The sequence below is a fragment of the Schistocerca cancellata genome, chromosome 8, assembly GCF_023864275.1.
Source record: "Schistocerca cancellata isolate TAMUIC-IGC-003103 chromosome 8, iqSchCanc2.1, whole genome shotgun sequence".
Taxonomy (NCBI): Eukaryota; Metazoa; Arthropoda; class Insecta; order Orthoptera; family Acrididae; genus Schistocerca; species Schistocerca cancellata.
The window spans coordinates 62,779,362-62,805,921 of NC_064633.1; the positions used below are offsets into that span (position 1 = coordinate 62,779,362).

The 26,560-nt window shown below is 46.4% G+C and overlaps 1 protein-coding gene across 1 annotated transcript in view; it reads left to right on the top strand.

The window, feature by feature from the left end:
• Positions 1-26,560, top strand: part of LOC126095344 (myrosinase 1-like) — a 102,327-nt gene that overhangs the window by 786 nt on the left and 74,981 nt on the right. Inside the window, exon 2 of the mRNA XM_049910149.1 lies at positions 19,840-19,973. Within this exon, the coding sequence (XP_049766106.1) occupies positions 19,840-19,973 (134 nt within the window). The remainder of the gene's footprint in view (positions 1-19,839; positions 19,974-26,560) is intronic.

Consider the following 26,560-nt stretch of genomic DNA (forward strand, 5'->3'; position numbering starts at 1 on the left):
GAACGTGATTCCAAATATACAGCTAACAAATGTCTGGATGCGTTTAACAGATTTTAAAATCAATCTTTATAACGATGAGCATCACAATACCAAAACATTCTCAAGTTAACAAACAAAAAAGGAAAACAAGGAGGTAGCTTGGCTGTATTATAGATTTCGAGTATGAGGCAGAAAACAGAGGATACGTCAGCGCACTTAAAGAAGCCTTGATGTGAGATATTCAGTGCGTACAGCTAATCTTATATCGTCATACTGACTGCACTGTAAGTTTAATGTTTGTGTTGCAAGTAGAACTAAAAGGAACATACACACTCAATGTTCAGCAAACAAACAGAATACCTTGAACGACCAGAGATAGGACGTTCATATTTATAGGAAATGTACATTAGTATGTTCTGAAAAAATGATTAAGATTTGAATCAAGTTGGGCAGCGGGTTCAAGTTCAACATTGATATCGTGGCGCAACACCACCTATCGGTAAAGTGTGTCTTCGTCTCTCGTTGTCGCTATAAACTGAAGGTAATGGATCAGTTTGATTTGAGTAGACGTGCAGGATGCCTCGCAGACACATTCGCGAACCGTACCTTCAAATCATTGAGTTTGAAACAGGGCGCATTATTGGCATGAGAGAATGTGATGCGTCCATCTGGAAAGTTGCTGCTCGTGTGGGAAGAAGTATTTAGACAGTGCAACGAGTGTGTGCAGAATGGTTCACGGGGGAAGGCCGGAGAACACGACGAGATGGGTAAGGTCGCACCATCCAGACCACCTACCGAGAAGATTGACACGTCGTACGAAAAAAAAATGGCTCTAAGCACTGTGGAACTTAACATCTGAGGTCATCAGTCCCCTAGACTTAGAACTACATAAACCTAACTAACCTAAGGACATCACACACACCCATGCTCGAGGCAGGATTCGAACCTGCGACCGTAGCAGCCGCGTGGTTCCGGACTGAAGCGCCTAGAACCGCTCGACCACAGCGGCCGGCGCACGCCTCGTAGGAATGGCATTGCAGGACAGATGTGCGTACTCCTCGGCTGTAGTGCAACAGTCAAACAGTTTAACACGTTGTACACTACCAGGGACGAAAGTCCGTCGCTTTTTATTACGGCATGGGCTACGTGCTCATGTCCACTCCTCAGACTACCTTTGGCGGATGTGCAGAAACATGCTAGACAGCAATGCTGTATGGAACCACGTCACTAGGGACAGACAGTGTTTTCGGACGAATTCAGGATCTCCTTGTTTGAAAATGATTGCAACATTTTGGTTTGCCAAAGACATGGGGAGTGACATCAGAGTGCCTGCGTTCGCACAAGACATACAGCGCCAGCTTAAGGCCTTATGATGTGGGGTGCTATTGGGTACAACCGCAACTTACAGTTGGTGCGTGTCCACGAAACTGTGACCAGTGTGGCGTATGTGAATGGCACTGATGAAGACTACTGGAGATGCTCGAACATGAAATGTAATGCGGAAGCTTTTAAAATCGGAAGTGATCATAATTTATCCTATCCTCTCTGTGACGCAATCACAAAACGTTTTTATAACTGGATCTTCAGAAATTACAATGGAAATTATAAAAACGAAATTATCAGCACAGAATTTAAAAACAGTATCTCTTCTTCTTGACAAAGCATGCTTTAAAATACAATATGGTCGATACTCGTGGATTAGCAAGTGGTACCTGTAATTTACGTAAGATACGTTACCACACTAATTAAAAGTTGAGGGTTATGCACATGTATAGGTTACATAGCTTCTCTCTGCGGTCCTAGGGCTACAATTGCGCGTCATCTGCATATAACCTCGAAACGTTAAAACAGTTTTTTTGTAGATACAATTCTGCATAACATATGAAAGACCTATGAAATAGTGTTTTATTTAATCCATGTTTGGTAGCTATGAATACGACCGTATGCAACACAGGAAGTATGAATAATAGCGCCTTCAGTCACAATTTTGCTTTCTTCAATTTCGCCATGGATTTCGGAGCCTGTGGGTCCATACTCAGGTGTAAATCGTCTTGATATGTTATTTTCTTGTGCTCTTGAGTGAGGTGATGTGAAATGTATATTCCTGTTGTGAGAAGGTTAGACGTAAGGTTTTGTATTTCGCAAATGAAATGAGAGTAACAGTGACAAACTTACGGGACAAGCAGCTAAGAACATTTTTAACATTTTAATGCCAGCATAGATTGGTTTATCCTTTCTGTACAGACGCATAACGTTACGTTAAGGATAAAACAATGTCTGCTGGCATTAAAAAGTTAAAAATGTTGTTCCTTGATTTTTTGGTAAGTTTATTATTGCTTTTCACTGTTTTTCGTTATGCTGTCCGCCATTTGATTCGTGAAATACTAAACCTAACAAACTTTCCCGTAACATTAACATACTCGTACATTTCGCAACACCTCCCTCAAGAGTAGAAGTCAGTAATGTGTTAACACGATTTACAAGTGGTGATTGACCGACAGGTTCCGAAGTGTATCGTGTAATTCAATAACACGTGATAAAATTGTGGCAGAAGACATCATTCAACGCGTTGCGTCTTCACGAATTCCCGCTCTCTATCAGTGAAGAATAGTATGAGTGTTTGTTGGTGCCTTGGCTTTGCCACTTGACCCACCATTCCAAAAAGAAGGCACACCGCGCATTTCAACAGAGACTACGGTCCCACACTTCCAGAATCACTTTATGTAGAGAGGGGTCTACCAAGTGCGCCACATTCAGCTTCCGCGTGCGCCTCATTCAAAATCCAAGGCGATCGAAACAGTTTCACGACTGTCACGCGTGATTTAATTTAACAGTTACCGCACAGTGGTCCATCAAGCTGGCGGGGATCCTACCACGCAGTCAGATAAATAAAATTTGTCAAACGTATCGCTATAAGTAGCAGAAAACGACGGAAATTTGACAAGAGTCGGATCTGTACAGATCCAAACATCTTGCAGTTTTAAGGAACGAATTAAATCTTGCAATTTAAAATCACCACTTTTCAGAAAAATGTGCGGATTTCTGCGTAACAAATAAAAAACTTCTTTCTTATCAAACTGGGGACAGTCCAAAGTGCATCCGGTATACGATGCTACATAAAGGAGAATGAAAGTCAGGTGTAGATAAAGTACACACCATTCCTTTACCGTTATCCAGAATTCAATCACTTCATTGGGAATTCCCCCTAATATATATATTAAACTCAATGTAAAAGCAAGGTGGAGGAATGCGAGTAGATTGTAGTTGTTTTAGGAATAAAAGATACGCACAGGAGTCGTAGATAAATTGGCACAATGAATCGAGCCACGTTTCCATTCCACCCTATTAACATTCAAAGAAAGAAAGGATAACCCTGCATACTGTAACGACAACAAACAAATTTCTATCTGCTTTCCAACTTAATTACGTCATTAATATGGGTCAAGATTCACTGATGAGTCGGAAGGTCAGGGGCTTACATCCCCGCCTCTAGAATCTTTATGTTTCTTCTTTTTACGGGCGCTCAGGTTGGATGCGTTGTTGACAGCAACTACGAGGCAATATCGCAACGACAGTTGGGGACATAGACGCTTCTTGAACATCAATCAAAGCAGTTGACAAACAAGGAGCCTCAAAGGCCCACTCCGCACTGTTGGATATCTGCAATTCATATCGATGAAGAGAAGCGTCAGGCATCACAACATCTGGGTCGACAGATAGGATTCCATGGCCACCAATCGCCTCCAATGGAGTCATACCGGTGTTACCTGAATGGGTGACATCAAGGGAACGGATAATTTTAGGGGCGCTCAATTTGTTGCTGTTGAATCATTCAAACATCAGAAGGCTCAGCGACTTCTCCGCCCTCGGGTGGTTACCTAAACCGCTGAAAGAGTTCTAGGAGAAACAACAGAGACATCAGCAGATTTTTTTCGCAACATCATCAAGAATGCCGGACTCACCTCTACGAGACACATGAGTCGACAACCTAAGTTCAGTGGTGAGGAGTAGACGCATCCGCCTCCGGAGCTGCACTCTCTCATGCTGCACTGCGGACTCTACTGAATTGGCAACAACAGTTTCAGGACCGTGCTGCGAGGATAAAGGTAGGCGTTCCTCTGCTTCCTTTGCACCCGGGGAAGGGGTGGCACCAACCTTGCAAACAGTAAAAATGAGACCAGGTAACGACGCTGTTCAAGTGAGACTTCAATACAAATACCCGCAAATTAGATCTAAGGTGGCCACAGTCACTGCAGAGAAAGCATGTCCCCACTTCCCCACCATACGTTATGTGAATGCTGTAGCCACAGACCTGTAGATGGACAGGAATGCTACATTTGACTCTCTTCTCCAGTGAACGGATTCAGCTTGACACTGCAATCGGTGCTGAGTTGACCAGCGTTCGTCACCAAAAGGGAGCAACACTTCCTTAGGTAAACTGTGAACAGCTTGCCGTGGGCACTGAACACTCGGACATCGATATAATCCCGTTCCTCATTTGTAAGAAGAATCGTACTTTTTTAACCATCACGAGGCTAAAAGGGAATTTGAGAACCGTGAGGCAAACGTTACCTGTCTATGTCAAGTGGATCCCAAAACTTAAAGAAAAAGACATGGCTATCAGAACTAAAAAAGGCACTATCAATCTGATAAGATGTTACATGAATGGTATCAACGAGCCAGCCATGAACCTCCAAAGATCCGTGCTACACGAAACGCTTGGATTTGTCGAAACTAAAACTTACTGTCTCAGTGTTCCTTTTCTCGGAACACACTTGGAACCCACGGCGGACGTTATGAGCGCACTATGCCGCTAGCAACAGACACACACAACAACGTCTAATATCAAATAGATTAGTTTCTAATCTCTCAGCGCGTTTTCGTCAATTGCACTTTACCGACGATCAACAGAGACACGAGGAAAGAAATCGAAACAGGTTCAAACAAAAATACTAGTAAATAACAAATGAATATTGGAACGGTACACGTCAGTGATTTAGGATAAACATTTCGCCTATTTTTCGTGAATATAATCCTATTCATAATTTTGTACGCTTTCGTCAAACACTGCAAATATAGACTATAAGAAAGTATTGTGAAAACGAGACATTATAGTTATGTATAGCCGGCCGCGGTGGCCGAGTGGTTCTAGTCGCTTCAGTCCGGAATCGCGCGACTGCTACGGTCGCAGGTTCGAATCCTGCCTCGGGCATGGATGTGTGTCCTTAGGTTAGTTAGGTTTACTTAGTTCTAAGTTCTGGGGAACTGATGACCTCAGATGTTACGTTCCATAGTGCTCAGAGCCATTTGACCCATTTGAACTTATGTATATCTAACGAAAAGTAAACGCCTAGTGAACTAATGTAACTTCCATTCCTGTCCAGCTTAATTTCAATACTATTACGTTAAGACAATATTACTAAACTAATTGGCCCCAGCCGGCCGAAGTGGCCGCGTGGTTCTGGCGCTACAGTCTGGAACCGCGAAACCGCTACGGTCGCAGGTTCGAATCCTGCCTCGGGCATGGGTGTGTGTGATGTCCTTAGGTTAGTTAGGTTTAACTAGTTCTAAGTTCTAGGGGACTAATGACCTCAGCAGTTGAGTCCCATAGTGCTCAGAACCATTTGAACCATTTTTTAAATTGGCCCCATGATGTTGGTTGAATGTTAAAGCCACTATGGATGGAACAGGGTGAGCATTGTATAAGAGAATATATTCACTAATCCGGTAAAGTTCAAAAGGCACACAGAATACAGCTTTCTATGAGAGAATTAAGTGTTTCACATCGCGTATTATATTGACACGTCTACCAACCTAATCATCCACTTTCACACACCACACTATGGAAGAAACGAATTCGAGACTATCCTCATTATGTTGCATCGTGAATGAAAACGTTTTCACATAGACGGTAAGGTATGTAGGTCGTATTATTTAACTGTACCTAAGAGTATTTAGTACTCAATTTCGCGGTTGTTTACCCAGCACATTCACCCATTGTCACGCACCGCGACCAGACTACCTTACTAGCACGATAACTGGATTCACAATATCCTTAACGAGACATCCGTCTGTAAACATGTCATATCTAAAACGGTACTCATGTCTTCACCCATGGCATATATTCTGACTAGCGCAAAGCCGGAATTCTCAATTAGTCGTGTATATTTCAGAGCCTTGGTCTGAAGATGATTATAACGATCGAGACCGCTTACAAACATTATACATAAAATAAATTTCAGATCTCGACTGTTACATTTTATTATTATATCAAGTGGAAGAACCTAGTATGTGTTTTCTTGTGACCAGAAAGGAAACTATGTACATTTATGTCCAATGCATAATAAGAATCAGTTATCTTATCATAAATGTACAGGCATCATTTAGGACACACTGGCTGTGTCCCATGCAGTGTTATATATCGTTGCAAGGAAGATTTTCCTTCAGTAACAAGAACAAAGTATGTTAGTTGCGACTATGGGAAATCGATGCACACGCGTTTCACGGATGCTAGTCTGCTTTTCAACGTTGCGTTTATAGAAGTCACAATTTTAGAGTAATGGCTGCAGAAAGCGCTATCTGTGATGCCTAATATGTATCACGCCTAATTCGTAAACACTTTTGTGGGGTGCCTGCGTACGTTTATGAGCAACATTGATGAAAATTGGAGAAGCTAGGTGGTTTACCTCAGGAAAACGCCCTTTAAACAGAAGCCGTGTGCTTGTGGCCCGTTTCTGCGACATCACAAACGAACATTGAGACAATTATCGATTGACTGCTGGAAATCAAATCACGTGCTTACATACGGATTAACAAATGCGTCAATGCCACGTACGTGGTCCACATTCATCTCGCTGAAATCTTTCAATAGAAATATTCGGCTAAGAAACCCTAAGTAAACATGAACTTCTAAATGCGCCTACGAGATAATTTAACAACGCCTTCACAATGCTTTGTCTCTCTAATGTCAGGACTAGTAAAAGTAGACTAAATGAAGGGTGCAGTAAAACACATGCTTGGGTACAGTTCTGCTTCCACTCCTGACGTATGCTGGGTGATAGCCATTTCATGTGGAAAAATTTCCGAATTTGCTTTTCTGTAGCGGGGAATTTCTATTCTGTGACCGAGATTTACGAAGATCAAAAATTTATTTTCGGGTAGCAACTTACCGCTTCATCGCACCGAAGCCTTAGGGAAAGTCTTCCCTGAGGACAATATAGAGTAACGCTTGTCCCCGTGAGTTAGGTGACTGTCGCCTTTGCAGTGAATGGCACGTGTCTTCCGGAAACCTCTCGGCCTCCAGTCTCGCACAGAACGCGCCGTTCCTCCTTCCTGCCTTTGTTATTCTTTGTCCGCCCCCGTAACTGAGTGGTCAGCGCGCCTGACTGCCACGCAGCGGTCACGGGTTCGATTCTCGGACATGTCGAAGATTTTCTCTGCTCAGTGACTGGGAGTTATGTTGTCCTCATCATCATTTCATCATCATCAACAAGGAAGTCTCCCAATGAGACTTCAGCTGTAAAGACTAGCGACTCAGTGGACGAACTTCCTCAGTTAGGAACTCCTGGTAATCATTGCCATACGATCATTTCATTTACTGAGTTTGTATGATTAATGTAAGTTACTCCTTTCTCTTCGGATGACTTTCCATAAGATGCTATCCATGGGCATTATTCATCTACACATCTATCTTATACACCGAGGTGACAAAAGTCAGGGAATACCTCCTAATATCTTGTCGGACCTCGTTTTGCCAGGCGTAGACCATCAACTCGCCATGGCATGGGCTCATCAGTCGTTGGAAGTCCCCTGCAGAAATATTGAGCTATGCTGCCTCTATAGACGTCCATAATTGCGAAAGATTTATCGGTCGAGGATTTTGTGCAAAAACTGACCTCTCTATTAGGTCCTATAAATGTTCGATGGAATTCAACTCGGTAGATCTGGTTGGCCAAGTCACTCGTTCGAACTGTTCAGAATCTTCTTCAAACCAATCGAAAACAATTGTGGCCGGGTGACAAGTTTGGAAGTAAGAAGTCCACGAGTGGCTGCAAGTGGTCTCCAAGTAGCCCAACATAACCATTTCCTGTCAGTGATAGTTTGAGTTGGACCGGAGGACCCAGTCCATTCCATGTAAACACAGCGGACCGCAATATAGTGCCACCACCAGTTTTTGCAGTGCCTTGTTGACAACCTGAGTCCATGGGTTCGTGAGGTCTACTCCAACGCGATCCCTCCCATCAGCTCTTACCAACTGAAATTTTTGGAAATTTGTGGTAAGGTCTTATGGGACCGAACTGCTGAGGTCATCGGTCCCTAAGCTTATACAGTACTTAATCTAACTTAAACTTTCGCTAAGGACGACACACACACACACACACACACACACACACACACACACTCATGCCCGAAGGAAGACTCGAACCTCCGACGGGAGCAGCCGCGCGGATCGTGACAAGACGCCCTACACCGCGCGGCTAACCCGCGCGGCTTTACCAACTGAACACGGAACTGTTCTGAACAGGCCACAGTTTTGCAGTTGTCTAGGGTCCGACCCATATGGTCACTCTTGTGCTGGCTACTAGGGGAGTCACCATCGAGTGGGAGTCGCGACCGATACAAACAAGGAAGAAGTTGCGATGGCAAGATTCCAAAATGATGTGTTCAGAACGCTTTCAGATTAATAAGATATTTTATTTCTAAAACGAAAAGAAACATGAAGTGGCTTCCTGTGCCTCCCACATGTAATTACTAGTCGCAAAATGCAAGGTAAGTATGGTCTCCCTGTTATTTAGTAATGATGTTTTCGAAGACTGCGACCGAACTAGGGTTCGACCATTGGGAGCCGCAATTGGGACCGACACCGAGCCCTCAGCCGCGCCCCGACGTCTGTCCTGCGTTTCGAGGAGATCACTCAGTGAGAACACATCAGAAAATTGCGCCCGCCCTCTTCCTAAGCCGGTCCAATGAAAAACGGGGAGGGCGACTATGACGACGACGGCGCCGTCGATTCCACAGCGGGCGCCGGAAGGAGCGCCACGGAGTTGAGCTGCCGCTGTGGCGATGGCGATTGGTCCATCTCTGTCAATTACGCAGGCGGTGCCGTAGAGGCCTAATGGGATGGCCGCGCCGGGAGCAAGATGCCGCTGCAATGTAAATCTGGGGACAGAAAATGTGCGGAAAAGTCTCGCAAGGACGAATCACGTTCTGATTGCGGCGCAGCAACCCAGCAGGACCTCGAATTGAATACGAGGGTTGCCAAGAAAGTAATGCACCGCCTTTTTTTTCTGTAACAATTATACACACGAAACAATGGTGTCTTATCTACACATCCTATTGTACCCGTTCTGTGGCCTAACTCCAGGGCGAAACGAGAGCGTGTATGCCCTGTCAGTACCCAATCCTTGTCCTCGTGGCGGAGCCAGTGCTTCATTGTGTGACTCACCTCCTCAAAATGTCTACCCGAGTCGTAATGCGTCTGACCTCGCCAATGACATCAGCTCGCTGCAACATGTCATCCGTGACAGTCATGGTTGGTCTCCCCGACCGCTGTAAACCGTGGACCTCCGCCGAACGGCCGGCCGCTGTGACCAAGCGGTTCTAGGCGCTTCCGTCCGGAGCCGCGCTGCTGCTACGGTCGCAGGTTCGAATCCTGCCTCGGACGTGGATGTGTGTGATGTCCTTAGGTAAGTTGGGTTTAAGTAGTTCTAAGACTAGGGGACTGATGATGACCTCAGATGTTCAGTCCCAAAGTGCTTAGAGCCATTTGAAACATTTGAATCCGCCGAACGGACTTCTTATGACCTCACCCCCCATGCCCAGCGACTAACGTACTTCTGTCGACAGCAGATGCTTTACGCAAGCGTTTCTGAATGTTCCAAAATGGTTCGAATGGCTCTGAGCACTATGGGACCTAACATGTGAGGTCATCAGTCCCCTAGAACTTATAACTACTTAAACCTAACTAACCTAAGAACATCACACACATCCGTGCCCGAGGCAGGATTCGAACCCACGACAGTAGCGATCGCGCGGTTCCAGACTCAAGCGCCTAGAACCGCGCGGGCACACCGGCCGGACATGAATATTCCCCACAGTTTGTTTTTCTGCAGAGAGAAATTCAAATGCTTGAGACGTACATCACCTACAGACGCCGTTCCGAAACTGTCCTGAAGCCACGCTATCGGTCGGAAGTTCCGGAAACATGGCGCGCTCACTCAGGAGACTTCAAATAATACATACGTAACGTTCAGCATTCATAGCATTGTTTTCAGATGAGAAAAAAATTGCTGTGCATTACTTTCTGGGCAATCCTCGTACATGCAAACGGCTAAATCTCGAAGAATCGCTCCTCGGTCCGGGCGCCGGGTGCGACCAAAAGCTCTGAAAAGAATGGAATCATTACGCGCTAAGTGATACTCGGGAAGCGTGGGAGGGGCCGTGCGCTGCGGTGGATGCAGCAGCTGGAGCAGCTGGAGCACCGTGCGGTGGCGCCGCCCGTGCAGAAGCCCCACCGGCGGCGTACCGTCGCGGGCTGGGGAGCGGCACGTAGCGAGGAAGAGCAGCAGCGACTGCTCCCGTGTGTGAGCGGCACGCAGTTTGTTCATCTGTTGCTTCAATACACGCACAAATCGTTCAGCCTCTCCGTCCCACTAAGGATGAAACGTATTAGTAAAGTGAGTGATGCCATTTCCTGAACAAAACAGTTCTTAGCCGTAAACTGTGGTCTGTTGTCTGGAACCAACACTTCAGGCAAACCTTCCAAGCAAAGAAATACGTGACAAATCCTCAGTGGAACTACGCGTCTAGTCCAGGTCACGTGTACGGCAAATCGATATTTAGTAAAAGAGTCCACAACAATAAGCCAACGAGTGTTCCAAAAGGAACTAGCAAAGTCAATATGTGCTCGTTGCCGCGTCGGTTGAGGCTTCGGTCAAGTTGAAAACGTTTGCAACGGCCCGATAGAGTTTCAGCACAAGCGCGACACTGTGACGTCATATGTTCAATGTGTGCGTCCATGCCCGGCCAAGGACAGTGGCAACGCGTTAGTTGTTTTCTGCGTACGGTTCCCCAATGTCGTTGGTGGAGCAATCGCAACACATTTTTTGCAACACCTTAGGCATAATCACACGTGAATGTACAGTCAATTTGCAATAAAACCACACTGTGCTGGACGGAGAGGCTATGCAGTCGAGCGGAATGTCGGCGCACAAAACAGTTGTGAATGTTTCTCCCTGGGCCAAGCAGTACAGATGTAGTCCAACAAAATGTTCAAGTCGGAGCCTGCTTCTGTGGTCTGTGCAATTTTCCTACAGTGTAGTGGAGAAGTCTGTAGAAGTTCAGTGTCCTGTGTGTCAATATGACAACAAGATGCGGCAGTAGCATCGACCTCAGACTCAGAAACAACAGGAGGCCGAGAAGAGGCATCCACATTTTCATGCTTCGACGTGGGCCGACACGAAATTTCGTTCTCATGCTGTGACAATAACAAAGCCCACCGTTCTGGCTTCTGAGCCGTGTGTGGTGCAACAAGTTTCTACGGATGAAACAAAGGCTGAAGTGGCTTATGGTCCGCCACTAGTTAAAACTTACAACCAAACACATAATGGTGAAACTTTCTCACGCCATAGATAACAGCGAGATAACAGAAACATAGAGTTTCGGTCAATAAATTGGAAGCGAAAGCGATTACCTGTCCTGTGAACCAAATCTGTGCGAGAGTAGAGCTCTGGTTCTGTACGAGGAAGCGTCGACTGCCAAAACCAAGGAATTAGCGGGATCGAAATCAGCCAATTATCTATCACTCAAGTAAGGCATTTTTAAATTTCTGTAATGCGTTCTGACAATCTTTGGTCCAAACAAAAGACACATTCTTCTGCCACAAATGGTGCAACGGAGCCGCGATCTGGGCTTCATTGGGTATAAACCGGATGATATATGTCAACTTTCCGAGAATTCGCTGTAACTCCGACACGTTCCCCGGGGCTGGGAGGTCCCGGATGGGCAGCAAATGTGGTTGAAGGGGATGAACACCTTGGCCACTTAGAACATGGCCGAAGTACTGGATTTCAGTCTGAAAAAAGGCACATTTGTCCAGGTGACACTTCAAACCTGCAGCTGATAGTACTCAAAAAATGGTACGAAGGTTACCAGTGTACGTCCCGGTAGTTTGGACAGAATGGAACTTTTGCAGCATCGTTGGAATACGGCAGGCGCGGAAGCGCTGCCCGGGTAAACGCACAAAATTTGAACAATTCGACATGCGTGTTGACCTTAGACACTTCCTGAGCCTCCTCATCTAGCGGAATTTGCAAATACGCAAACTGTGGCCTGCGGTGAGCCTGTCCATTAATTCCTCACGTCGAGGCAACGGATAAGTGAATTTTCTGTTTGTAGATTCACAGTGGATTTAAAGTCAACAAGAAGGCGAAATCTTCCAGAAGGCTTTGTTAAGATTACTAAGGGAGAAGCCCATTGACTAGCTTTGACCGGAGCAATAACACCACAGTCTTGTCTTTCTTTAAGTTCAATTGCAACTTTGTCTTAACTCATGAGGGACGAGTTGCGCCCGAAAAAACGTAGGCTACACATTGTCCTTCATAGTTATGTGCGCCAAAAAATTTATTTGTTCTTCTAAGTCATTCAGAAAATAAAACAGGAAACTTCTCAATCAACTGAGTAACACTTTCTTTTGGGTTGATAGCAGAAACGGAAACTACATTGGCCTCAATACGAAAACCAAACAAATCAAATGAATCTAACACAAAAATACACTCCTGGAAATTGAAATAAGAACACCGTGAATTCATTGTCCCAGGAAGGGGAAACTTTATTGACACATTCCTGGGGTCAGATACATCACATGATCACACTGACAGAACCACAGGCACATAGACACAGGCAACAGAGCATGCACAATGTCGGCACTAGTACAGTGTATATCCACCTTTCGCAGCAATGCAGGCTGCTATTCTCCCATGGAGACGATCGTAGAGATGCTGGATGTAGTCCTGTGGAACGGCTTGCCATGCCATTTCCACCTGGCGCCTCAGTTGGACCAGCGTTCGTGCTGGACGTGCAGACCGCGTGAGACGACGCTTCATCCAGTCCCAAACATGCTCAATGGGGGACAGATCCGGAGATCTTGCTGGCCAGGGTAGTTGACTTACAACTTCTAGAGCACGTTGGGTGGCACGGGATACATGCGGACGTGCATTGTCCTGTTGGAACAGCAAGTTCCCTTGCCGGTCTAGGAATGGTAGAACGATGGGTTCGATGACGGTTTGGATGTACCGTGCACTATTCAGTGTCCCCTCGACGATCACCAGTGGTGTACGGCCAGTGTAGGAGATCGCTCCCCACACCATGATGCCGGGTGTTGGCCCTGTGTGCCTCGGTCGTATGCAGTCCTGATTGTGGCGCTCACCTGCACGGCGCCAAACACGCATACGACCATCATTGGCACCAAGGCAGAAGCGACTCTCATCGCTGAAGACGACACGTCTCCATTCGTCCCTCCATTCACGCCTGTCGCGACACCACTGGAGGCGGGCTGCACGATGTTGGGGCGTGAGCGGAAGACGGCCTAACGGTGTGCGGGACCGTAGCCCAGCTTCATGGAGACGGTTGGGAATGGTCCTCGCCGATACCCCAGGAGCAACAGTGTCCCTAATTTGCTGGGAAGTGGCGGTGCGGTCCCCTACGGCACTGCGTAGGATCCTACGGTCTTGGCGTGCATCCGTGCGTCGCTGCGGTCCGGTCCTAGGTTGACGGGCACGTGCACCTTCCGCCGACCACTGGTGACAACATCGATGTACTGTGGAGACCTTACGCCCCACGTGTTGAGCAATTCGGCGGTACGTCCACCCGGCCTCCCGCATGCCCACTATACGCCCTCACTCAAAGTCCGTCAACTGCACATACGGTTCACGTCCACGCTGTCGCGGCATGCTACCAGTGTTAAAGACTGCGATGGAGCTCCGTATGCCACGGCAAACTGGCTGACACTGACGGCGGCGGTGCACAAATGCTGCGCAGCTAGCGCCATTCGACGGGCAACACCGCGGTTCCTGGTGTGTCCGCTGTGCCGTGCGTGTGATCATTGCTTGTACAGCCCTCTCGCAGTGTCCGGAGCAAGTATGGTGGGTCTGACACACCGGTGTCAATGTGTTCTTTTTTCCATTTCCAGGAGTGTATTTTCACAGTCTCGCGAATTCAAAATTGTAAAAGTCACTGTTTTGACGCGAGACTGGAATGTGGCAGACAAGCTACATGTACCTAGAACTGGAATGTCCTGACCGTTATAAGCAGTACATTGCATGCAAGATGTTGTCGACTGTGTCGAGCCCAACTCTCCGTAAGTGGCAGGATTAAGCAATTTAACGGAAGCGCCAGTGTCTAACTGAAGTCGCACACAGCGTCTGGCAATGACTAACTTCACAAACAGTTTCTTTGACTGTAGTTGCACAGCACTTGGGTGGGGTGAAGGCACGTCCTGAATTTGGTCACTACTAGAACTGGTAGCTGGCTTAGAAAACACTACATTCACTGAGTCAGAGGTGCTACGCACCTACGAGAGGGAACGTTGGTGGAGTCCTTTCTCTGTTGCAAGCACGCAGACTGTACGTAACATCGCTTCCCACAAGCAAAGAAAGTCACATCTCGCAAAGAGGAATTTTGTCTTTTATACGTGCAAAAGCAGTGGGGACATGATTTCGCAGCAGACACACACGTGTTGACTCTTGTTTACCCTGTCCGCAGTGCGGTGGCCTGTTTGCATGAAGTGATCAGTCGCAAGGCCACACCTCTTCTTCACATGGGAGCTACCACGAAGTTTTCCCGGACACTATCACACGAGCCCTGATGTTCAATAATTTGTAACACTTGTTCAAAAGTAGGATCAAAATGTTTGAGAATTTGTTCACGAAACCTTCTGTCTGGCACACTGTACGTAACTGCATCTCGAATAATTAAGTCACTATAGTACTGTCCACAGCTACATCGGAAACGATGCTGTCGCGTCAAACCCTGAAGTTCAGTGACTGACTCACTGAAGGTATGTCTGTTCTAACTTTTCCCGCAGTCGAAAGAATTCGTAACGAGCTGCAGTAACCTGCAAAAAAATGGTTCAAATGGCTCTGAGCACTATGGGACTTAACATCTAAGGTCATCAGTCCCCTAGAACTTAGAACTACTTAAACATAACTACAGCACACAACACCCAGCCATCACGAGGCAGAGAAAATACCTGACTCCGCCGGGAATCGAACCCGGGAACCCGGGCGTGGGAAGCGAGAACGCTACCGCACGACCACGAGATGCGGGCAGTAACCTGCACCTGATTCTCGTAATAGTGAGGGCGGAAACTAAATCTTCAAAAACTAGCAACTCCGGCCTACTAGTCAGGAATAATTTCTGAGCGATGTGGTAAAGCTCGTACGCCAGCCATTGACAAGAAATAAGAACGTTTCACAGAACCTTGCAGTTCATGTGTAGCATAATAGCGCTGAACTGGGCGTACCACTTGCTCCATTCCTCTTGTAGTTCACTGAAAGCTCGGAACGGTGGAATGAAACGAGACGGTGGCATGCATGTGGCTGCCCATTGTGATGCATCAGCGGCTTGTGCGTTAACGGGAGGTTTACTATATTTGGTCCGAAAAAAGCATGTTCTTTGACAATTTGTTTCTCGCGATGTGTTATACATATCAATGTCAAATTTCGTCAAACTACTTATTGATATTTCGTCTTCAAACTGGAATTTTTTCGTCCGGAAATGTCGAAGAGCAAAGGCGGAAGTGCCGTCGGAACGAAACAAAATTTCGATGTAGACCTCCACACGCGGTATGTCACAGGTCAGCCGGCTAGTCTGGAATCAAAACTGAGTTGACGTTAGCGAAGTATATAATATTCTTTAGGAGTTTTACCTCGCTTAACTTATTTGGACCATAGGGAAAAAATGGCGGCCATTTGAAAAAAATGTTTTTTTCATTGATTTTTCGACTTCGTCGGACAAATAAAAATATTTATAGTTTATGGATCGGAATAAAAATGGTACTACTCCTAGGCAATTTGGTTAGCGTCGTCCGAAAAAAGAATCATGGCAATCGGTTCACTAGATTTGAAGTTATCATACCGCGCGATAAAAAAAAGTCATTTCGAGAAAAACGCGTTTGAAGTTTTGACTACATATAAATGCAATATTATGCAACTTACGTTCACTCTGCTATTCCGAGTCCACAAAATAGTCCTTCCTCTTTCTCATAGAGGGCGTTCTGCTCCATTTGGGCCGTCCTGCGCTGCTCTGGTTTTCGGCCGTTTGAATCCGGTGGTCATCCGAATGCTTGGCGAGCTGCTTCGAATGAGTCCCAGGGTGACGTCCATCGTTGTCATGGTCTTCAGAATTGCTGAATACCCTTCTTTGAAGCTGCTCACAGCCGGAGAAGTTGCAATCTCCACAGTCTTCGCACCAGAATGCAAATGCTTGGGGGCTAACTTCCAAACACACGCGTTCAAACTTTCATTCCAATTTTGTGTGTTTCCGCCCAAGCACCGGTACAATAACTCGTCCTCCGAAAGAAAAAAACTGGTGCGGGAAAAAGGCCTATTTCAGGCAAGTGCATTTTTTTGTCCAGCAGCGAATAACAAACATTTCCGTTCCGTATTCGGAAAAACCGTTTCAGGCGGGGGGGGGGGGGGGGGGGGAGGAATTCTAAACACTTTTATGCATCCAAAAATGCAATTTAAAAAAATCGATTTTTCGAACCAAATGATAGTAAACATCCCCTTAATGAGCTTGTCGATTGATGTCATCAACTGCGACATTTGGTGGTGAAACTGAACAAGCTGCATTAGGTCAAAGTCAGCAGCAAGAGGCGCAGGCGCAGGTGGTGTAGGAGGCAGGTTAGAGGTCATTTGTACGAGAGGAGCGCCGCAAAAGATTGTTGTAAGCAATTCAAATATAAAAATAGCGAAAGCTTTGTGGCTAGTCTGCAAGAAAGAACACAATCAGTAGCAATACTCCTCTGAAAGAAAAGGGAGAAATATTAGTGACGGGCTGTGATGGAGCAATGAACCGTGAAGGCTGCGTTGTTTCTGTAATCCGTGGTACCAGATGTTGTGTTGGCTACTGTGGGAGCCAGCACCAGCATAGACGAGCGAGGAGAGAAGTCGCGATGGCCGGTGGCAGGAATCAAAAATGATTAGTACACGGCGCTTTCAAATTAATGGGACATTTTATTTTTAAAAAGAAAAGAAACGTAACTTCTCATTATGAAATGGCTTCCTTCGCCTGGTACACGCAATTACTACTCTCAGAACGCAGGCTAAGTGTCGTCTTCCTGTTACTCAGTACTGATGCTCTCGAGGACTGCGATCGGAGTGTGGCCCGTCCAGGAACAGGCGACTGGTCAGGTCAGTGTTAACAGGGGGCGCTGAACTCTCGTCTTCCCACTGACTTCTCGGCGCCGCTTCGCGGTGCTGCACTGTTCGGTGAGCAGTCGGTGCTTTAGGACTGCCCAATCACGAGCCCAGGAAGGGCGCTACAGACGGCGTCATGCTGTTTGCAAAGACAACAATACCTCATTAACACTAGATTTCGGAAAGCTTTTCACATGAATGAGCCGAGTACAAATCGCAGCTCAGCCAATGCACTGTCCTTTTACACCTCGTGTACACAATACTACCAACATTCATGTGTGTGCATTTGGCTATCCCTTAACTCTTTTCGTCTCAGTGAAGAACGCGAAATCCCGAAGATTGGCTAAAATTAACAAAAAAAAATGGCTCTGAGTACTATGGGACTCAACTTCTAAGGTCATCAGTCCCCTAGAACTTAGAACTACTGAAACCTACCTAACCTATGGGCATCACAGACATCCATGTCCGAGGCAGGATTCGAACCTGCGACAATAGCGGTCGCGCGGTTTAACCGCTCGGCCACCCCGGCCGGCTAAAATTAACAGACGCGCGAAATTTGGCACGGACTTCAATGCGAGATGCCTTTAATAGGTTCCACAACGAAACATTGTCTCGAAATTTTGTAGAAAATCCGAAGAAATTCTGGTCGTATGTAAAGTACACAAGCGGCAAGACACAGTCAATACCTTCGCTGCGCAGTACCGATGGTACTATTACCGATGACTGTGCCGCTAAAGCGGAGTTATTGAACGCAGTTTTCCGAAATTCCTTCACCAGGGAAGACGAATGGAATATTCCATAATTTGAAACACGAACAGCTGCTACCATGAGTTTCTTAGAAGTAGATAACTTAGGGGTTGCGAAGCAACTCAAATCGCTTGATACGGGCAAGTCTTCAGGTCCAGATTGTATACCGATTAGGTTCCTTTCAGATTACGCTGATACAATAGCTCCCTTCTTAGCAATCATATACAACCACTCGCTCACCGATAGCTCTCTACCTACAGATTGGAAAATTGCGCAGTTCGTACCAGTGTTTAAGAATGGTAGTAGGAGTAATCCATCGAACTATAGACCTATATCATTGACGTCGGTTTGCAGTAGGGTTTTGGAGCATACACTGTATTCAAACATTATGAATCACCGAGAAGGGAACGATCTATTGATACGTAATCAGCACGGTTTCAGAAAACATCATTCTTGTGCAACGCAGCTAGCTCTTTATTCGCACGAACTAATGGCCGCTATCGACAGGGGATCTCAAGTTGATTCCGTATTTCTAGATTTCCGGAAAGCTTTTGACACCGTTCCTCACAAGCGACTTCTAATCAAGCTGCGGGCCTATGGGGTATCGTCTCAGTTGTGCGACTGGATTCGTGATTTCCTGTCAGGAAGGTCGCAGTTCGTAGTGATAGACCGCAAGTCATCGAGTAAAACTGTAGTGATATCAGGTGTTCCCCAGGGAAGCGTCCTGGGACCTCGGCTCTTCCTGATCTATCTAAATGACCTGGGTGACAATCTGAGCAGTTCTCTTAGGTTGTTCGCAGATGATGCTGTAATTTACCGTCTAGTAAGGTCATCCGAAGACCAGTATCAGTTGCAAAGCGATTTAGAAAAGATTTCTGTATGGTTTGGCAGGTGGCAGTTGACGCTAAATAACGAAAAGTGTGAGGCGATCCACATGAGTTCCAAAAGAAATCCGTTGGAATTCGATTACTCGATAAACAGTACAATTCTCAAGGCTGTCAATTCAACTAAGTACCTGGGTGTAAAAATTACCAACAACTTCAGTTGGAAAGACCACATAGATAATATTGTGGGGAAGGCGAGCCAAAGGTTACGTTTCATTGGCAGGACACTTAGAAGATGCAACAAGTCCACTAAAGAGACAGGTTACACTACACTCGTTCGTCCTCTGTTAGAATATTGCTGCGCGGTGTGGGATCCTTACCAGGTGGGATTGACGGAGGACATCGAAAGGGTGCAAAAAAGGGCAGCTCGTTTTGTATTATCACGTAATAGGGGAGAGAGTGTGGCAGATATGATACACGAGTTGGGATGGAAGTCACTAAAGCAAAGACGTTTTTCGTCGCGCCAAGATCTATTTACGAAATTTCAGTCACCAACTTTCTCTTCCGAATGCGAAAATATTTTGTTGGGCCCAACCTACATAGGTAGGAATGATCATCAAAATAAAATAAGAGAAATCAGAGCTCGAGCAGAAAGGTTTAGGTGTTCGTTTTTCCCGCGCGCTGTTCGGGAGTGGAATGGTAGGGAGATAGTATGATTGTGGTTCGATGAACCCTCTGCCAAGCACTTAAATGTGAATTGCAGAGTAATCATGTAGATTAGATGTAGATGCATGAGTTTGGTCAAAATAAACAAACACGTTTTTATTGAAATGACGTTGACCAAGCTTAAATGTTTGTGTTTGCCTGTGAAGGAAAAGGAGAGAGCATCTGGGACCACATGTTGCACGAACAACCTATTTACACGACGGACGGCGCCACCGGCGACGTCGCCTGCGACAGCTACCACAAGTATAAGGAGGACGTGCAGATGCTGAAGGCCATCAACGTGAGTACTGCGCGCCAGCGCACACTTCCAACATTGCGATCCTAGCTCGTTAGATTACAGTGTGGGATAAAGATGAGTTCGTCTAGTTACCTGAAATGGCTTTCTCTTTACTAATCGCCTGCAGATCTGCCAAACTGATACGCTATCTGATCAAATGCATCTGGACACCCCTTATTTAACGTGTATGTGAACACTAAAGGTCTAGAGAAGCGGACCTGCCAGTCTAAAAGGAGGTGGGGAGCACTGTGTTCTCAGTAGAGAAGCAGTAACGGTAAGGTGGGTCGATCAGGACAGCTCAGTGACTTGAGCGTGGACTGGTCATGCAGTATCACGTGAGCGACAAATCCATTACGAATATTTCAACCCTTCTAATACTGCCCAAGTGTATTGTTGGTTATGTGACTGTCAGGTGGAAACGCGACGGAATAATCACGGGTAAGCCAAGACCGGACAGACAAAAAGAATGGGCTGCCATCGTCCAGCATCTCATGAGCGACATATGCCTGTACTTAATGTTAAGTGACTCTTGAGGTGGTGTAAAGAGGGCGGAAGTGGATAACTGGAAACGAGCAATTCTGAGTGATGAATCTCGCTACATCCTGTGGCAATCTGATGGAAGGATTTGGACTTGGTGAATAGCTGGAGAACGTTACCTGCCATCATGTCTAGTGCGAAAAGTGGTGAACAGAGGAGGTAATGCTACAGATGTGCGAGTTTCTTTCGGTTCCTTTATTGTGCTTAAGAAAGTTCGAAAGGCATAATGACATCTGGCCTGTCCAGAGTCCCCACCTGAACACCTATGGGATGAGCGATAATGCCGATTTTGCTCCAGGCCCCAGTACTGAACTTCAGTGCCTTCTCCAGTTTCGACTCTCATTCCTCCACAGAGTTAAATACGGCGCACTGAATTTGTTCCCAATAGAGCTGAAGCCTTTAGGCGAAGGGTGGACACACCTCCTATCATTGTGTACTAACAGGTGTCTGGAGACTTTTGATCAGATGGTGTATGTTACTTTTTGAATGTGTCGTCTGCTAAATCTTCTCCCAAATTCCATCATTCCCTCCGAGATCAGGAACTATACTTTTTCTGCCTTCTCCCTCTCGTATCCAGTACAGCTAACGAAGTTCCCACAACTCCTCAAACACCTGCAAAACGCAGTATATCACATCAGTACTACCCCACGTGCGTCAAAGCTGACAACGGAATTGTAAGTTTCCATCAGACGCCGATAGCAGTCGTACGGGATCTGGCGGACCCAATGGCGCTCTCCTGCTGAGTCATGCCTACAATGGCTCTGGACTACGAGCGCTCTCTGCCGCCGCGACATATTGTGGCCAGCGGCAGCCGGACGGTTCAGTAACACTTGGAGTTTCTTTGATACATGAAGCAATGCAGTTGCGACCTAGTCATGGTTCAGACACCATCGATCGTCCTTCAGTTGAGAGTATTTCATCCTCGATGACAGAGAGCGGGACTCTATTTCTTGCTGCATTATTTGTAATGAGTCTCTGTACGCTTGGAGAAATGCAAGTTAAGTATATCTTTTGTTTACTGTGTTAAATTGCTGGCTACTCATTTCTGCTCCTGTCCAGCTTTGCTACGATGACAGTTGTCACACCACTGTGTAGTCCACCTCTCCTTACCATTGTGTACAGAGTCATACACAACACAAAATAAATCTATACAGGGTGTTACAAAAAGGTACGGTCAAACTTTCAGGAAACATTCCTCACACACAAATAAAGAAAAGATGTTATGTGGACATGTGCCCGGAAACGCTTAATTTCCATGTTAGAGCTCATTTTAGTTTCGTCAGTATGTACTGTACTTCCTCGATTCACCGCCAGTTGGCCCAATTGAAGGAAGTTAATGTTGAGTTCGGTGCTTGTGTTGACATGCGACTCATTGCTCTACAGTACTAGCATCAAGCACATCAGTACGTAGCATCAACAGGTTAGTGTTCATCACGAACGTGGTTTTGCAGACAGTGCAATGTTTACAAATGCGGAGTTGGCAGATGCCCATTTGATGTATGGATTAGCACGGGGCAATAGCCGTTGCGCGGTACGTTTGTATCGAGACAGATTTCCAGAACGAAGGTGTCCCGACAGGAAGACGTTCGAAGCAATTGATCGGCGTCTTAGGGAGCACGGAACATTACAGCCTATGACTCGCGACTGGGGAAGACCTACAACGACGAGGACACCTGCAATGGACGAGGCAATTCTTCGTGCAGTTGACGATAACCCTAATGTCAGCGTGAGAGAAGTTGCTCCTGTACAAGGTAACGTTGACCACGTCACTGTATGGAGAGTGCTACGGGGGAACCAGTTGTTTCCGTACCATGTACAGCGTGTGCAGGCACTATCAGCAGCTGATTGGCCTCCACGGTTACACTTCTGCGAATGGTTCATCCAACAATGTGTCAATCCTCATTTCAGTGCAAATGTTCCCTTTACGGATGAGGCTTCATTCCAACGTGTTCAAATTGTAAATTTTCGCAATCAACATGTGTGGGCTGACGAGAATCCGCACGCAATTGTGCAATCACGTCATCAACACAGATTTTCTGTGGACGTTTGTGCAGGCATTGTCGGTGATGTCTTGACTGGGCCCCATGTTCTTCCACCTACGCTCAATGGAGCACGTTATCATGATTTCATACGGGATACTCTACCTGTGCTGCTAGAACATGTGCCTTTACAAGTACGACACAACATGTGGTTCGTGCACGATGGAGCTCCTGCGCATTTCAGTCGAAGTGTTCGTACGCTTCTCAACAACAGATTCGGTGACCGATGGATTGGTAGAGGCGGACCAATTCCATGGCCTCCACCCTCTTGACTTTCATTTATGGGGGCGTTAGAAAGCTCTTGTCTACGCAACCCCGCTACCAAATGTAGAGACTCTTCGTGCTCGTATTGCGGACGGCTGTGATACAATACGCCATTCTCCAGGGCTGCATCAGCGCATCAGGGATTCCATGCGACGGAGGGTGGATGCATGTATCCTCGCTAACGGAGGACATTTTGAACATTTCCTGTAACAAAGTGTTTGAAGTCACGCTGGTACGTTCTGTTGCTGTGTGTTTCCATTCCATGATAATGTGATTTGAAGAGAAGTAATGAAATGAGCTCTAACATGGAAAGTAAGCGTTTCCGGACACACGTCCACATAACATATTTTCTTTGTTTGTGTGCGAGGAATGTTCCCTGAAAGTTTGGCCGTACCTTTTTGTAACACCCAGTATATGAAGACAGTAACTGTTCTAGAAAGAAAGGATACCGTTGATGACCGTGCAGCTTCTCTAGAATAAATGATAATTAATTGAAACCCTCAGCTGCCGACAGGTGTTGTTGATATACCTCGATGGGGACAGCTGAAAATGTGTGCCCCGACCGTGACTCGAACCCGAGATCTCCTTGATTACATGGCAGACGCTCTATCCATCTGAGTCACCGAGGACACGGATGAATAGTGCGACTGCAGGGACTTATCCCTTGCACCCTTCCCGTGAGACCCAGATTCCCAACTGTACACAATCTACATACGTAATGTTGCGTGCGAGGGATAAGTCCCTGCAGTCGCACTTTTCATCCTTGTCCTCGGTGGCTCAGATGGACAGAGCGTCTGCCATGTAATCGGGGCACACATTTTCAGCTGTCCCCATCAAGGTATACCAACTACACGTGTCGGCAGCTGAGGGTTTCAATTAATTATCATAAAAAAGCTCGTCTCACTTAAACTTGAGTCCCTACCCTTGAGAATCCTCGTCCGCTACTGCTCCTCTATCATCACGGCTCACTCCCCCCCACCGTCCGTACAGACCATTACTAAACACTTCACATTCTTTTTCATCGATATTTAAATAGCCTTCCCGACTTCCCGACCTTTATCTCATAGCAGAAATCCAGCCTTCTTCCACCCATAGCCTACCCTATTCATCCCATTCCATAGAAGGCTCCAACCCACGCTTCCTTTGTCAAGCTGACATCCCATTCCTCTCCTAACACCAGCATCTCACTTACCAGTTCCTTCCCAAATAGACACCCAGTGTCATTTTTCCATAAAACGTCATCGCCAATACTTACCGCATCCAAGTCCACGCCCACAGCTTCCAGGGGCCTATGTCTCACTGTCCTCACGGTGAGCGAATGTTAATCTCATCACTCATTTAATTATAAATTGTGCATCGGATTTTCTGCCGGTATCGTACTTACACGATAATCTTCATCAGGTCCTCAATGGGATAGCACCTGATGAATATTGCGAGTTACACGATCAAAATATCATGCAAGTACTACGCAGATTACCGGCAGGAAACCCGTTTTTCCGAGATGACAACGCCGTACTGGGAAAACCTGAAAGCCTACTATAAAGACGAACTCCAATGGCTGAAGAGCGATAATTTATCCGCTGCCAACCCGCTGCGATTAGAGGAAATGTACGAGCAGCCTTCAAACTTCTTCTCTGTAAACAGTGATAGGAAAATTCTGCCAGCTTTTCAGTTCTTCGACGACAGAAATCCGCTTCAAGGTCATAGAGCTATTCGGGGGTGGATGTGTGAATTCCCTCATCCTTGGAAAATCTTTCTCCCCTCCCTCCCCCCAGATGTTGGACATTCGGGTCGACGTCGATGGCCTTCCTTCCAGAATAGCATCACCCACGTCTGGGCGACCTCAGCTGAATTGTTGGCACCGATCCACTACGGCTGGACGGGACATCGCATGTGATCCATAACCTGCTCGAACTTCAAGGTGAATCTGCGTGCAATTTAGACGCTTTCCGTAAGAGTCGTTGAACTTTGGAATACGTTTCCGGTGGCCGCTCATTTGACTCCCTCACTGTGGTGCACCTGTTGTCCACACTGCGGCAGAACTGTGTCTACTGGAAACATGCACTTTATTCTTGTTGCGCAGTGGGCTTAGTGTGAGGCGACATGTGTAATTCACTCACTGATTCACTTACTTAAATAGCGGCAAAATAAAAGAAACCTCAACTAGGTGATGCGTTCCAACAGTCACTCCAACTGAAATCCCGTGAGTTCACCTCTTCGTGTGACCAGTGGTACCTTCCATCCAGCCTGTAGAAACGCAGGAAATTACACCCGCGTTTTCAGTCCTCGAGACTTATACAGGGCTATTACAAATGATTGAAGCGATTTCATAAATTCACTGTAGCTCCATTCATTGACATATGGTCACGACACACTACAGATACGTAGAAAAACTCATAAAGTTTTGTTCGGCTGAAGCCGCACTTCAGGTTTCTGCCGCCAGAGCGCTCGAGAGCGCAGTGAGACAAAATGGCGACAGGAGCCGAGAAAGCGTATGTCGTGCTCGAAATGCACTCACATCAGTCAGTCATAACAGTGCAACGACACTTCAGGACGAAGTTCAACAAAGATCCACCAACTGCTAACTCCATTCGGCGATGGTATGCGCAGTTTAAAGCTTCTGGATGCCTCTGTAAGGGGAAATCAATAGGTCGGCCTGCAGTGAGCGAAGAAACGGTTGAACGCGTGCGGGCAAGTTTCACGCGTAGCCCGCGGAAGTCGACGAATAAAGCAAGCAGTGAGCTAAACGTACCACAGCCGACGGTTTGGAAAATCTTACGGAAAAGGCTAAAGCAGAAGCCTTACCGTTTACGCGTAGCCCGCGGAAGTCGACGAATAAAGCAAGCAGGGAGCTAAACGTAACACAACCGACGGTTTGGAAAATCTTACGGAAAAGGCTAAAGCAGAAGCCTTACCGTTTACAATTGCTACAAACCCTGACACCCGATGACAAAGTCAAACGCTTTGAATTTTCGGCGCGGTTGCAAGAGCTCATGGAAGAGGATGCGTTCAGTGCGAAACTTGTTTTCAGTGATGAAGCAACATTCTTTCTTAATGGTGAAGTGAACAGACACAATGTGCGAATCTGGGCGGTAGAGAATCCTCACACATTCGTGCAGCAAACTCGCAATTCACCAAAAGTTAACGTGTTTTGTGCAGTCTCACGGTTTAAAGTTTACGGCCCCTTTTTCTTCTGCGAAAAAAACGTTACAGGACACGTGTATCTGGACATGCTGGAAAATTGGCTCATGCCACAACTGGAGAGAAACAGCGCCGACTTCATCTTTCAACAGGATGGTGCTCCACCGCACTTCCATCATGATGTTCGGCATTTCTTAAACAGGAGATTGGAAAACCGATGGATCGGTCGTGGTGGAGATCACGATCAGCAATTCATGTCATGGCCTCCACGCTCTCCCGACTTAACCCCATGCGATTTCTTTCTGTTGGGGTTATGTGAAAGATTCAGTGTTTAAACCTCCTCTACCAAGAAACGTGCCAGAACTGCGAGCTCGCATCAACGATGCTTTCGAACTCATTGATGGGGACATGCTGCGCCGAGTGTGGGAGGAACTTGATTATCGGCTTGATGTCTGCCGAATCACTAAAGGGGCACATATCGAACATTTGTGAATGCCTAAAAAAACTTTTTGAGTTTTGTATGTGTGTGCAAAGCATTGTGAAAATATCTCAAATAATAAAGTTATTGTAGAGCTGTGAAATCGCTTCAATCATTTGTAATAACGCTGT